This window comes from Delphinus delphis, chromosome 8 (genome assembly GCF_949987515.2).
Source record: "Delphinus delphis chromosome 8, mDelDel1.2, whole genome shotgun sequence".
Taxonomy (NCBI): domain Eukaryota; kingdom Metazoa; phylum Chordata; class Mammalia; order Artiodactyla; family Delphinidae; genus Delphinus; species Delphinus delphis.
The window spans coordinates 67391004-67404674 of record NC_082690.1 but is presented as its reverse complement, the minus strand read 5'-3'; the positions used below and the strand labels follow the sequence as shown (position 1 = coordinate 67404674).

The window sequence follows — 13671 nt, the reverse complement described above, 5'->3', positions numbered from 1 at the left end:
TGCCCCGGTCTGGGAAGATCCCACATGCCGTGGAGCGGCTGGGCCCGGGAGCCATGGCTGCTGGGCCTGCGCGTCCGGAGCCTGTGCTCCGCAATGGGGGAGGCCACAACAGTGAGAGGCCCACGTAACGCAAAAAAAACCACTGGGGTCTTGGAATATCTCAAAACTGAAAGTTTTGCTGCTGCTACTGCTGCTGAGATATGCTGGACTCAAGAGATGATGGGGAGTTGTAATGTGCTCTCAGCAAGCTTTTGGAAGGCCACCCAGGACTGGATTGTGAAGAAATGACTAGAACAGTAGAAGCAATGACAATCTGAAGCTCTCCTCTCTTTTAGGGGCAACGTGACTTCAAGTATCACCTCTAACAACTCCCAGATCTCTGACTGTGGTAAACAAGGAGGAAAGAGGAGTGAGACATCCTGTCCGGGTGGAGGCAGAATACTAGACAACTACCCATCTGGTTGTAACTGACGTGGGAAGAAGAATCAGCGATGTTCTGGAGGAGTCAAGCCGGAGTGCTGGGGGCTCAGTGTGTCCACCGACAGAACAGCAAAGTCAAGAAGTGAAGTTAGCTTTCGGTGAAGCTCAGACAGAACTTCATGACCTTTCCATGGCTGGGGATAGCCCATGTATGTCAGAGTATGTGTGTAAGCTTCCCACAAGCTGGGCCATGTGGTAATGTGGAGGTTCTGCAAACCTTTGGGAGTGCAGGTCTGGCATTCTCAGGAGAAATGAGGACCACAAATGGATGAGGCATGGGTCAGAGGTGATAGGTGAAGCCACGTAATCTCTAAAAGGGAGGCTACAGAGCAGCGGTTCCCAAACTTTTTGGCACCAGGGACCAGTTTCGTGGAAGACAAGTTTTCCACGGACGGGAGTGGGGGCCGGGGGACGGGGGGCAGGTTCAGGTGGTAATGCGAGCGATGGGGAGCAGTGGGGAGCGATGGGGAGCGATGGGGAGCGATGGGGAGTGATGGGGAGCGGCAGATGAAGCTTCGCTCGCTCGCCCACTGTTCACCTCCTGCTGTGCAGTGCAGCCCGGTTCCTAACAGGCCATGGACCAGTACCGATCCACAGCCCGGGGGTTGGGGACCCCTGCTATAGAGGAAAAAAAGGTTTGAAGACAGGACCTTGGGAACACCTACATTTAGAAGCCAAACAAAAGAGGCAGAGCCAGGGAAGAAGCGAGCAAAAGGTTGGAAGGGTAAACAAGAAATGCAGCATCACAGAAGCCAAGAGAGGAAAGTTTCAGGAGAGAAGAGAGAGATCAAGGGTGTCCAATGCTACAGAGACACTGAAGAGGGTGAGCGCTGAGTCTAGGTCCCTGGGTTTGACGTGGAGGCGGGGGGGGGGGCGGGGGGGGGCCCTTCCCTTGCAGCCCCACCTGCAGGCTGCATGTGTATCTGCTATAGCTTTGGGTCACTTACTATACCCTGTTGTCGCTGTCATTTTTACTACTTCTACTATTACGTGGGCCAAGGTCCATGCTTTGTTCAATACTCTCCCTTTTGTTATTGACACTCAACTTCCCTTGGCCCACTCTGGTAGCCAGTGGAAACGCACCACTCAGATCTTCCTTTAAGAGAGAACCCTGGAAGGAGTGTAGTGTGTAGTGAGCTGACTGCTGGAGCAGAATCCACTTCACTGCTGTGTTGAGGCCACACTGCCCCTGAGCAGCTCCAGCCAGTGAGCGAGCACAGTGGCGGTGCTGGAGCTGGGCCATTTCTGCCCCACTTCGGACTCCTCGGATGGGCAGTCTTCGCTCTGGGGCTCCCTTCGCCTGGCTCAGGGCTGCACTGGGGTCTGAGGTTCCTCCTGCCAATTCTCATTCCCTCCCCTCTCCTTTTACAGATGTCAGGACTGCATGGGGTCTGAAGACTTCCCTCTCACTCCCACTCCCTCTCTCCTTTCTCCCAATACGTCTCTTGTACTTCTAATTCTGTCGTGGCACCTGCTTTCCCAAGGGACCCGAAATGACACACCAGTGTAAGACGTTTCTCCTGGTTCAGGCAGGTCTTTCTCCAAACTAAAACCTATCCTTTACCAGAGCTCCCACCTGCCTTTGTCTAGCTCACACATCCGAGTTCTCCTCTTTGGCCTCTGGTGGAGGAGAAAGTTCCCTCTGACAGCGTACCAAGGAGTGACCACAGTCACCGAGCTGTCACCACCCACCTGACCTTTGCCGGCAGGGCCTGTGCACTGACTGCTCCTCCTACAAACCTCCATGGAGCACTTGCTATGTTTTCTCATTCCTCTCATGCTGTGTGCTTGCGTGTCTGTCTCCCCTGAAACCATGAGATCCTCGAAGATAGGGACTATGGCCTGACTCATCTCTACTTCCACAGTACCCAGCACATTTCCTAGCACATGGAATGTGCTTGATACTTTTTTGTCAATGAACTTTATAATTCACACCTGGACCAAAGGCAGACGATACAGTTGTATAAAAAGGGCTTTGTAGTCAGGCGGAGATGGACAAATTACTTAGTTGTTTTGAGTCTCAGCATGTACATCAATTTTAAAAAATAGTAATAATAAAAGTAATAGCTACAGATGAGCCCTTCTTCCCCATTCCTGGCATTTCCTTCATGTCAGTGGAGCTCAAGGAGTATAATTCCTGGCTTCTTCTCTCCACTTTCATGCTTATGCTCACTCTCACCCCAGGGAAGGTGAATTTGGGAAGAACAGACTAGGGGAACTCAGCTCACACCCTTTCTCCCTGGGGATCAGCCTGCCTGCAGCAAACATGTGTTCTCTGTTACTCTGAGCCTTGCTATGGGTCTAGGGCAAGATTTCTCAATCTTGACACTACTGACATTTTGGGCTGGGTAATGCTTTGTTGGTGAGGGAAGCGGGGTGCCCTGTGCGTTGCAGAATGTTCAGTAGCACCCTTGGCCTCTCCGCACTAGATATCACTAGCACCTCCCAGTTGCGATAGACAAAAATGTCTTCAGACATTGCCAAATATCCTTGGAAGGAGGAAGTGAGATGGAAATTGCCCCCAGGTGAGACCCACTGGTCTAGGGTAAAAGCCTTACCCCTAAGAAGCAAGTGATTCGCTACCTTTTGTGACAGATGAGTGTGTCTAATTCTGGGGTTGGGTAGTATAGTAAGTTGCATGGTGAACTCCCAAAAGATATGTCCACATCCTAACCCCTGGAACCTTTGAAAGTGACCTTATTTGAAAAAGGGTCTTTGTGGATATAATTAAGTTAAGAACCTTGAGATAAGAATATTCTGGATTATGCCAGTGGGCTCTAAACCCAGCGACAAGTGTCCTTGCAAGAGACAGAAGAGAAGACATGGACACACAGAGAAAGAAGGCTGCATGAAGACAGAGGGAGAGATTGGAGTGATGCGGTCACAAGCCAAGGGATGCCTGGAGGCACCTGACGCTGGAAGGGGCAAGGAAGAATTCTCCCCCAGAGGCCGCGAAGGGAGCATGGCCTTCCTGACACCTCGATTTCAGACTGTCTTCCAGAACTGAGAGAGAATACATTTCTCTTATTGTAAGCCACCCCGTTTGTGATAATATATTAGTCCAGCCCTAGGAAATGAATATAGTTAGCAAGCCCAGTTGGGCTCTCATATTTAGCCGAGCTAGCCATAATCAGTAATAAACACTTTATTTTGATATTCTGGGTCAACTATTGACCCAATTGTCTTATTTCTCACCCGGCTCAGAACCCAGGCAGAGAAGAGGAAAAGAATTTTATTAGACCCCTTCAAAGACTCCCAAAATTAACTCTCAAGGTTGGGGTGAAAATGAAATAAGACAGCGTAAGTGAAAGCACCCAGTACAACTTGTGGTGCTTAGTCAGTTTATATTAAATGTTACTTCCTTTCCCTCCAGAATGGTGACAGGTAGAATGACCTTCAACATTTTCAGAGTACGGGAAGATCCATCTCTACTTTCCGATCTCCCAGCCAGACTGCAACCTCTCATTCAGAGGACAGCCAGACCGATCTCCACCTTCAATCCATTAAAGCCACAAGGAAGTGGTCAGGCGATTTCAGCAAGCCCTTCCCATGATTCACACACAGAAGCCAGACACATGCTTCCCCACTGCAGGTGTGTGACTGCAAGTGGGTCCCCCCTGGTGTGGGGGACAGGGATGGATTGAAAGTGTCTTATCCAAATGCCCTCCAGCTCCAGACCCATTACCTGAAATCATTTTAGCCATAGGACTCCACAGCAGAGAATAGACAATTGGAGATTCTCTGCACTAATGCCAGCATGATATGCAAGACATCAAATGTCAATTTGTCTCAATCACAATTCTGTATGCACAAGAAGAAAACATCCTGAGACGTCAACCCAGGAGGGTGGGCCACCCCACTCCCGCCCTCTTTGCTTTTAGGCCTCGCTGTTATCTGTGTTGCCTTACTTACATGATCAGTAACTCCGACTCATATCGCATTAATTTATTCTTCTCCAGAACCAGCTTAAACCATTCCTGCAAAAGCTGTGCTTCATCCTGTGTGCCTGAATCTGCTTAAGAAATCAACGGCAAATGGGTTAGATTGGCATTTCTCTTCCCACGATCAAACTGCTTTGGAGCTACTTCAGGGGGCCATGTTTGTAGCAAAAAGGGCTCTGCAGGTGCAGCCCGCTGACGGCTTGTTGATGCCTCAAGATCATGGACATGACAAATAAAACCCACCTGTGCGTGCTCTGGGGGAGGTCCTCCTGGACATGTAGGGCATGAATACTTCAGCTCCATGAGCCATATACCCTTGACAACGGCCTGCCACTAATGATCCCTCTCCTGCCTACCTGTATGTCCTCCATAAAACTTCTATGCAGGGCTTCCCTGGTGGCGCAGTGGTTGAGAATCTGCCTGCCAGTGCAGGGGACACGGGTTAGATCCCTGGTCCAGGAAGATCCCACAGGCCATGGAGTAGCTAAGCCTGTGAGCCACAACGACTGAGCCTGTGCTCTAGAGCCACGAGCCACAACTACTGAGCCTATGAGCCACAGCTACTGAAGGCCATGCAGCACCTAGAGCCCATTCTCCACAACAAGAGAAGCCACCACAATGAGAAGCCCGCGAACCTCAACGAAGAGTAGCCCCCGCTCACTGCAACCAGAGAAAGCCCACGTGCAGCAACGAAGACTCAACGCAGCCAGAAACAATAAATAAATAAAATAATTTATTTAAAGAAAAAAAAAAACTTCTACACATTTGTGCATCACATCCTCCATCAAAGAAAACCCTAGTAACCCTGATGGTTACTATCTCCTCTTCTTCTGAATCAAATGCCTACTGAGTGTCCAGGTAGGGTGTGGCTCCCTTTATGGGGCAGGGAAGCTCACACTTCATTTAGTCGCAGAGGAGCAGTAATTGGCATTTTGAATTTTTGCACAAAGCCAAATGATGGGGGAGAAAAAGGTATTAGCTTTGAATCTCATAGGGAAAAAGTTATATCTGTTCACTCTTATAACTTAGATTATGACCTTTCTTCCTTTATTAAACAGAAGAATAACCATGAGAAAATTGATATTAGATATTCAGTGTTAGATGCTAAATGTTAAGATAATAAAATGCTAAAATCTGGGCATGTTTGAGAAGCAGCAACATGGGGTGGCTTTCTAGTATTTCACCCTGAAATGGGAACACAGGCTGTGTTGCAAAGCTCATGGCCATTCTCGAAGGATTTATCCTGAAGGGTCCCGTAGGTGGAGAGGGAAACAGGGCAGACAGAAGATGTGACCTTGGGCAAGTAGTTTAACCTCTCAGGGGCTCTGCTTCTTCATGGGGTAAACTGAACAAGAAGACACACAAGTAATAGAATGATAATAATGAGCTGCTGTTTATAATTCAGGGTTACGTGCCAGTCGATGGGCTAAGTACCTTATATTCAACTCCTCACAACAAACTCACCAGTAGGTTCTCTTGTTATCAAGTGGTTTCTTCAACCACTTGATGGCTGAAGAAACAGAGGTTTAAAAGATTAGAATAACTTGCCCAAGCTCACATTTAGTAAGTAGCAGAGCTAGGGCTTGAGTTCAAGGAAGCCTTATCCTAAGCCCATACTCTTCACTGCTTGTATACTCCTCCCCTATCCTCATCCCTCCCTCCCTCCCTTAGGCCTGTAAGGTAAATAACGCCCCTAGCACATTGCCTTGCACACAGCAAAGTCATCCATAAAAATGAGTACCCTTTCTCCCTGACTCCTTGAACACCCTTTTATTGATATGGAAACTGGGGTCCAGAGCAATTGATATGAAATGTCACAAATTATATATTTAGTTAATGTGCAAACGGATGTTACAATGCAGAACTTCTGATGAATTCATTCATCCATTCATCCATCCATTCAATAACACCTATTTATGGAACAGATGTCAGGTATTGCCTTAGGTACTGGGGATACAGTGATAGATAATGCCACGTATCACAAGAATTCTGGAGATAGTAAGGCATAGTTCCTGCTGAAAAGGGTATTATTGTTAGATAATCTTTTGGATCAGATGGACCAACAAGCTAAAATAAAGTAGAATATTAGAAAACTGTCACAACAACAAAGCAGCAAAAAAGGACTGGGAATACAGAGAAGGGAGGCTTTTCCTGGTCAGGGAGTGAGGGTGGGCTTCCCCGGAGGAGGCGATGTTTGAACTGGGACATTGAAGAATGGATAACACTTTAAGAGGAAATAATGAGGGTAGGAGAGGATATTCCAAGAAGAGGGAACAATATGATCAAAGACTAGGGGATAGGATAGAAGATGGTGGAGACAGAGATCAGGAAGGCCTAAGGGGACATGGAGGGGAGGATGATGAGACCTTTGAGGGTATGAAAATCTACATATAATAGAGGCCCCTTAGCCATGCTAAGGCTCTTGTACTTAATGCTGTAGATACAAAGGGACACTGAAGGTGGTTGGGTAGGAGAATGATACCTGGAGTTTCATGCAGGAGGGATTAAAAGGGGGAGAGAGATAAATAAGATGTTGCAGAGCACCAAGTTGAGCTTCCTGTGCTTTATAGCTTGTTCCCACTAGCTATGTATTTTACGAATGGCAGTGTATGTATGTCCATCCTAATCTCCCAATTCGTCCCACCCTCCCCTTCCCCCTCTGTGTCCACATGTCCATTCTCTACCGTCTACGCCTCTATTCCTGCCCTGCAAATAGGTTCATCTGTACCATTTTTCTAAATTCCACATATATGTGTTAATATACTATATTTGTTTTTCTCTTTCTGGCTTACTTCACTCTGTATGACAGACTCTAGGTCCATCCACATCTCTACAAATGACCCAGTTTCATTCCTTTTTATGGCTGAGTAACATTCCATTGTATATATTTACCATATCTTCTTCATCCATTCATCTGTTGTTGGACATTTAGGTTGTTTCCATGTCCTGGCTATTGTAAATAGTGCTGCAATGAATATTGGGGTATATGTATTCTTTTGAATTATGGTTTTCTCAGGGTATATGCCCAGTAGTAGTATTGCTGGGTCATGTGATAGTTCTATATTTAGTTTTTTAAGGAACCTCCATACTGTTCTCCATGGTGGCTGTATCAATTTACATTCCCACCAACAGTGCGAAAAGGTTCCCTTCTCTCCATACCCTCTCTAGCATTTATTGTGTGCAGATTTTTTGATGATGGCCATTCTGACTGGTGTGAGGTGATACCTCATTGTAGGTTTGATTTGCATTTCTCTAATAATTAGTGATGTTGAGCAGCTTTTCTTATGCCTCTTGGCCATCTGTACATCTTCTTTGGAGAAATGTCTATTTAGGTCTTCTGCCCATTTTTAAATTGGGTTGTTTGTTTTTTTAATATTGAACTCCATGAGCCATTTGTATATTTTGGAGATTAGTTCTTTGTCTGTTGCTTCGTTTGCAAATATTTTCTCCCATTCTGAAGGTTGTCTTTTCATCTTGTTTATGGTTTCCTTTCCTGTGCAAAGTTTATTTCATTAGGTCCCATTTGTTCATTTTTGTTTTTATTTTCATTTTTCTAGGACGTGGGTCAAAAAAGATCTTGCTGTGGTTTATGTCAAAGAATGTTTTTCCTTGTTTTCCTCTAAGAGTTTTATAGTGTCCGGTCTTACATTTAGGTCTTTAATCCATTTTGAGTCTATTTTTGTGTATGGTGTTAGGGAGTGTTCTAATTTCATTCTTTTACATGTAGCCATCCAGTTTTCCCAGTACCACTTATTGAAGAGGCTGTCTTTTCTCCATTGTAAGTTCTTGCCTCCTTATAGATAGCCAGTGGGAATAAGCTATAAAGCACAGGAAGCTCAGCTTGGTGCTCTGTGATGATCTAGATGGGTAGGATGGTGGGGTGGGGTGGGAGGGAGGTCCAAGAGGGAGGGGATATATGTATACATATAGCTGATTCACTTCATTGTACAGCAGAAACGAACACAACATTGTAAAGCAATTATACTCCAATAAAAAAAAGAAAGAAAGAAGATGTTATTCTTTCTTAGGTTTCTTGAATGAATGACTGGATGGATGAATGGACTAACTTATAAACCTGTTGAGTACCACCATCTTCTGAGCATTGTTTGTGGTGCTGAGGGACAGGGATGAATAAGCACTGGTTCCAGCTGTTCAGGAAACTGGGAGCTTGCAGTCCAGTAGGAAAACCAACACTGCACAGGAAAATAGGATACAATGTGCCCCCTGCCATGCAACACAGGAGGGAAGCAATTCATCTTGTGTGGAGGAAGTGCGGAAACCTCAGAGAGGAGACAGTAGGTGAGCTCAGCTTAAGTGGATGAGAGAGGCAGGAGGAGGTGAAGAACAAGGCATTCCAGGGCATAGTTGCTGAATGAAAGAATGAAGTATATAGACTGGAGATCATATATAACATAGAAATTAAGAGCCTATACTTTAAACTCAGGCTTGGGATCAAAATTCCATTCTCTGACCTATCACTGTGTGGGCTTAAGCTCTTAATAGCCTCCCTGAGCCTCAGTCTCCTCATTTGTTATAAAGATGCAGTGGAGGGCTTCCCTGGTGGCGCAGTGGTTGAGAGCCCGCCTGCCGATGCAGGGGACACGGGTTCGTGCCCCGGTCTGGGAAGATCCCACATGCCACGGAGTGGCTGGGCCCATGAGACATGGCCGCTGAGCCTGCACGTCCAGAGCCTGTGCTCCGCAACGGGAGAGGCCACAACAGTGAGAGGCCCGCGTACCGCAAAAAAAAAAAAAAAAAAAAAACTGCAGTGGGATCGCACACACAAAGACCTTAGCCCAGCCCTGCCACTTAGTTTAAGCTCAATAAATGGTAACAGTCATTATTCAAATCATATACATAATGGGAGAACACTTAGGGGTCATCTCTCCCAGTCATGGAGGCACATAGGAATTCCCTCTACCTCCCTCCCACCCCAGATTCTACTATAATTCTCCAAGGATGGTAGAATTCCCCGCTGTCCAAGAAGCCCACTGCAGGGCTGTGTACTCTTAAGTATTGAAAACTTCTTTCTTTTGATCTTTGACGGGTTGGCTGCAAGCCAGTGAGTCCAATTGTGCCCTCTCCAGGAAACTAGAGAACAGTAAGTCTACATTTTTATGAAAGATATTCAGATATTTGAAAGCAGGTCTCATGATACACTGAAGTGTTCTTATTTCGTCAGTACCTCCAGGTCATCTATCATTTTGTCATAAAAGAGCTACCCACTCTGTTTGCCCTCTAATTTCCCAGGACACATCTCAAGGAGAGTCCAGAATCAAACAACCCAGAGCGGAGAGACGCCCTTGCACCTTCACCCTGTGCCCTGGGATTGCAGAAGTCCTTTTAGCAGCAGTGTCTTCACCTGGCTCTTCCTAACTTGCAGTGGAATCTGGTCTTTCCACAGCAGGGGTGGTGAAGTCTGATGACTTTATGTTCTACTTGTGCAACTGATCTTTTTCTAGACCTAATTCAAGACTTTATGTGTGTCTTGTTAATGATCATCTTGTTTATTTTGTTCCATCAAGGGGAAATCTTTGGGATATTTTCTCCATCTGACACATTTCTCCTAGATTCGGGATTTCTGTGGAATCGATAAAAAAGGGCATCCTGTACCTTTACGCTATATTGAAAAACAAAACGTCAGATAGGACTAGACCAAGAACAGAGCCATCTAGCCCATTAGAGACCTTTGGGTGAGCCTGTTCTATAAACTTTAAATGCATGGCACCCAACTGGTACCATCCAGTCCACATTTCTGTATCTTGTCCACTAGGCTCTTATAAGAAACTTTAATAACAAAATAATTTCCTGAAACCAAGCTTCACAAAGCCTGCTTTGTCCATTGGCATGCCAAACCTCACAACACCACCCAGAAAAGGAAATGACATTTGTTTTCCAAAGCTTCTAAGTAAACACCAGTGATTCCTTAGTAATCTCTAAATTTCTTTCTCAATATTCACAATTTCTTTAACAATCCTTTCTAGAATTTTGACAAGGATCAGGACTCATGTTTCTTTCTCATATGAAAGTAGAAAATGTACTCATCACTAGTTTTTTGGTCCAGGAACTCTTCCTGAGTCTTCAAAGACTGAGGTATATCTGCAACTTATTTCAACACCAGGGGGTTAACTCAGTCAATCAACAAATTCTGATTTAGTAAGGCCACATCAAAGACACTACTCTCTGTATGTACGTATCATCTTTCACCCGGGCTCAGAAACCTGAATTCATTGCTCTCCCATTTTTCTCACCTATCCAGATTCAATTTCCTCATCTAGATATTTGCTTAACGTTTCTAGATTGAGGACCATTTTCCTTCATTAAGAAAACAAAAGCGGAGAGTAGAAAACCCTGCCTCTCCCCAATCATGTAATATTACACCATCTGCTTCAGTGCTGGGTCTATCCTTGCCTTGTTTTTAATCCAAAAGAAACAGCACTGTTTTGCCGTCTTTAGAGTATTTTTTGTTGTTGCTTTTCAGACTCAGCCTCTTTGCTACATTATACCTACAGGTTCAAGCCAGACTTTTATCCTGCCTTGCATGTCCCTTCTTCAATCTTTCTTGTGTGTCCTTCTAAAATCTGGTCCCTCAGAGAGTTCCCTGTGCAGCCTCATTGATTTGTATTGATGCTGTACTCAACAAACACAGGTTGAACTGAATCAATCAATTTAATTTACTTTTTTGAGTGGAATAATTTTCAACTTTATAGCCTACAGTTTATTTTTTAGACTCTTCCTTTCCTCAGTAGTCAAAATCACTTTTGGGGATCTCTGAACATGGAATCAAGTGCAGATTTCTAGGGAATCTGCTTTCCCAAAGCATTGGATGCAGGCAGCTTGTGCCTCTCCCAGGCTTGCCTTGCTCTCAACCTCAGCAATGTACTGAGATTTCCATCACCTCACTGCTACCCACCAGAGAGCTTCCTTGCAGGTCCTACTGAAGTCTCAAGCAGCATTGCCCCTCACCGCAGATGCAGTAGAGTGTAGTGGCAGTGGGCATGGGCTTTGAGATCGATCAGACCTTCTCTCCCACTTACAAATGTGTGACCTTGATCAAGTAACCTCACATCTCTCTGCCTCAGTCTCCTCTCTTGAAAAATGGGGGTGATCATAGTCGCTGCCTCCTAAATCGGTTATGAAGATTAAGTGAGATGATGCGTGCAAAATGCTGAGCATGGTGCCTGGTACATAGTAAACATTCAATAAACTGTTACCATTGTCATTACCACGCTGTTGTTTCTTCCAGTGTCAAGTTCTATAGTTCCATGTGGAGTATTTGCTGTATATCTTTAAACCTCAACTAGAGTGTAATCCCCGACTTGGTTACATATGGCTAAACTTTATCTGGTAACTTCACTTGAGATTAATAAAAGCTCTTAAATAATTATATATATTTTTTGTCTCCATGTAAACGGAAGGGTCACATGGCTGGCTGGATCATCAGCACTTGCTTGGGAAGAAGACTAGAGACTCTGTGCCTACACAGACTGTGTACTCAACCATGTCTCCAGCTGGTCCCATGGCTGCTGGTGAGCTGCAAGCCCTTCCAGGGCAGGGATGTGACTGCTACATCTGGGAACCAGGATGCAGCTAGAATGGCACGGCCAGAAGCGAGCAGCCTCTGGCTGTGAACAGAATAGCCCAGTTACCTAACCCTCGCTGCCACCCCTGCTTGTGACCACAGTCGACTGGTTCTTCCTTTGCTCCTGTGCCCTCACATCATGTTCTTTCCTAGGCAAAATGCAAGGATTCCACTTGCTTAAGTGAAATAAAGTAGTCAAAACTCAACACAAAACAACTTGTTACGGCTTCCCTGGTGGCGCAGTGGTTGGGAGTCCGCCTGCCGATGCAGGGGACACGGGTTCGTGCCCCGGTCCGCAAAGATCCCACATGCCGCGGAGCGGCTGGGCCCGTGAGCCATGGCCGCTGAGCCTGTGTGTCCGGAGCCTGTGCTCCGCAACGGAAGAGGCCACAACAGTGAGAGGCCCACATACCGCAAACAAACAAACAAACAAACAAAAAACTTGTTATTAATGGAGTCATGTAAATCAACCCACTTGTCCCTAAGTGAGCTCTCAAAAAAGCAAAGCAAACGTTGTCACTCCCTACTGAAATTCTTCTATAACCCCCATAATCAAGTTCAAATCACCTAGCCTGACAGCACTTAGTCCCTGCTTACATTAGAGGGAATGGCACTTAATGGTCCATAACTTTGTTCTCAATGGCCAATAACAGACTAAATGAACAATCCGTTCTTTAAAGTCGTGGCTTTTTAACCATTTCCTTTTGTCGGTAACGCTGAATGCTTCTCTGATTGTGTACTGGTGTGTTGTTTTTCCATGTTGGGTCTTGTGTTGCTCTCTGGTTCACAACTATCTAATTCTTTAGACATGATTTCCTGCCCCCTTAGAATCTATGAGAAGTCCTAATTTGGTTTTTGCTGCAATTCTCTCAATGCCCTCAACACCCTCAGTGATGTTCTGGAGCATGAACCGGCAGTAGAGTGATTACAGCCAGGATCCTCAGTAGCAGTGTGCAAGCATCTCCCTCAGACTGGCTGGGTTTCAGCCCCTGCCTCTTGTTCTCTGGCCTCTGGTCGGCTCTTAGATCCTGTGCTCATCCACGGGCCTATTTCATTTAAATCTCTAACCAGGCCTTCTGTACCCAGTGCTCTGGGTATGTTGACTTCCCACAGGCTCCTTACACATGATGGTGATAATTTAGAAAGCTGCACTGGGGGTCTGGCCTGATTCAGTCTTGGCAAAGCCAGGATGCTGGAAGGTAGCTCATGACCCCATTCTGGGAGCCAGAGGCTGCAGCTGAAAAACAAAAATTCTAGTCCTTCCTTTATTAAACAGCTTTTTGTTTTGTTTTGCTTTTAGCTACATATCTATTCATCATAAAGTTTTTCTTGCTTTGAATTTTATTGAAATGATAGCATACTATATGTGGTCTCTGCAACTTGCTCGTTTTAAATCCTTTCTATATGTTTCTAAAATGCCTCTATGCTGCTTATTCATTTTCACTGCTGTATATGTAATAGTCAGTTGTGTGTGCCACAGTTAACTGTTCTACAATTTATCCATTTTCCTGTTAATGGATATCTAGGTTGTTCTTAGCGGTTTGCTACTATGAATGATGCTGCTATAAACATTCTTGTATATGTCTTCTGATCCTTGTGGGCAAGAGTTTCTCTGGAATATATACTTAGGAATGAAATTCTTGAGCAGTAGGTATGCGAACGTTCAGC

The 13671-nt window shown here is 45.4% G+C and overlaps 1 protein-coding gene across 1 annotated transcript in view; it reads right to left on the bottom strand.

Moving 5' to 3' along the window:
* Positions 1–13671, bottom strand: part of MICAL2 (microtubule associated monooxygenase, calponin and LIM domain containing 2) — a 222435-nt gene that overhangs the window by 7019 nt on the left and 201745 nt on the right. The window contains exon 35 of the mRNA XM_060018505.1: positions 4393–4495. Within this exon, the coding sequence (XP_059874488.1) occupies positions 4393–4495 (103 nt within the window). The remainder of the gene's footprint in view (positions 1–4392; positions 4496–13671) is intronic.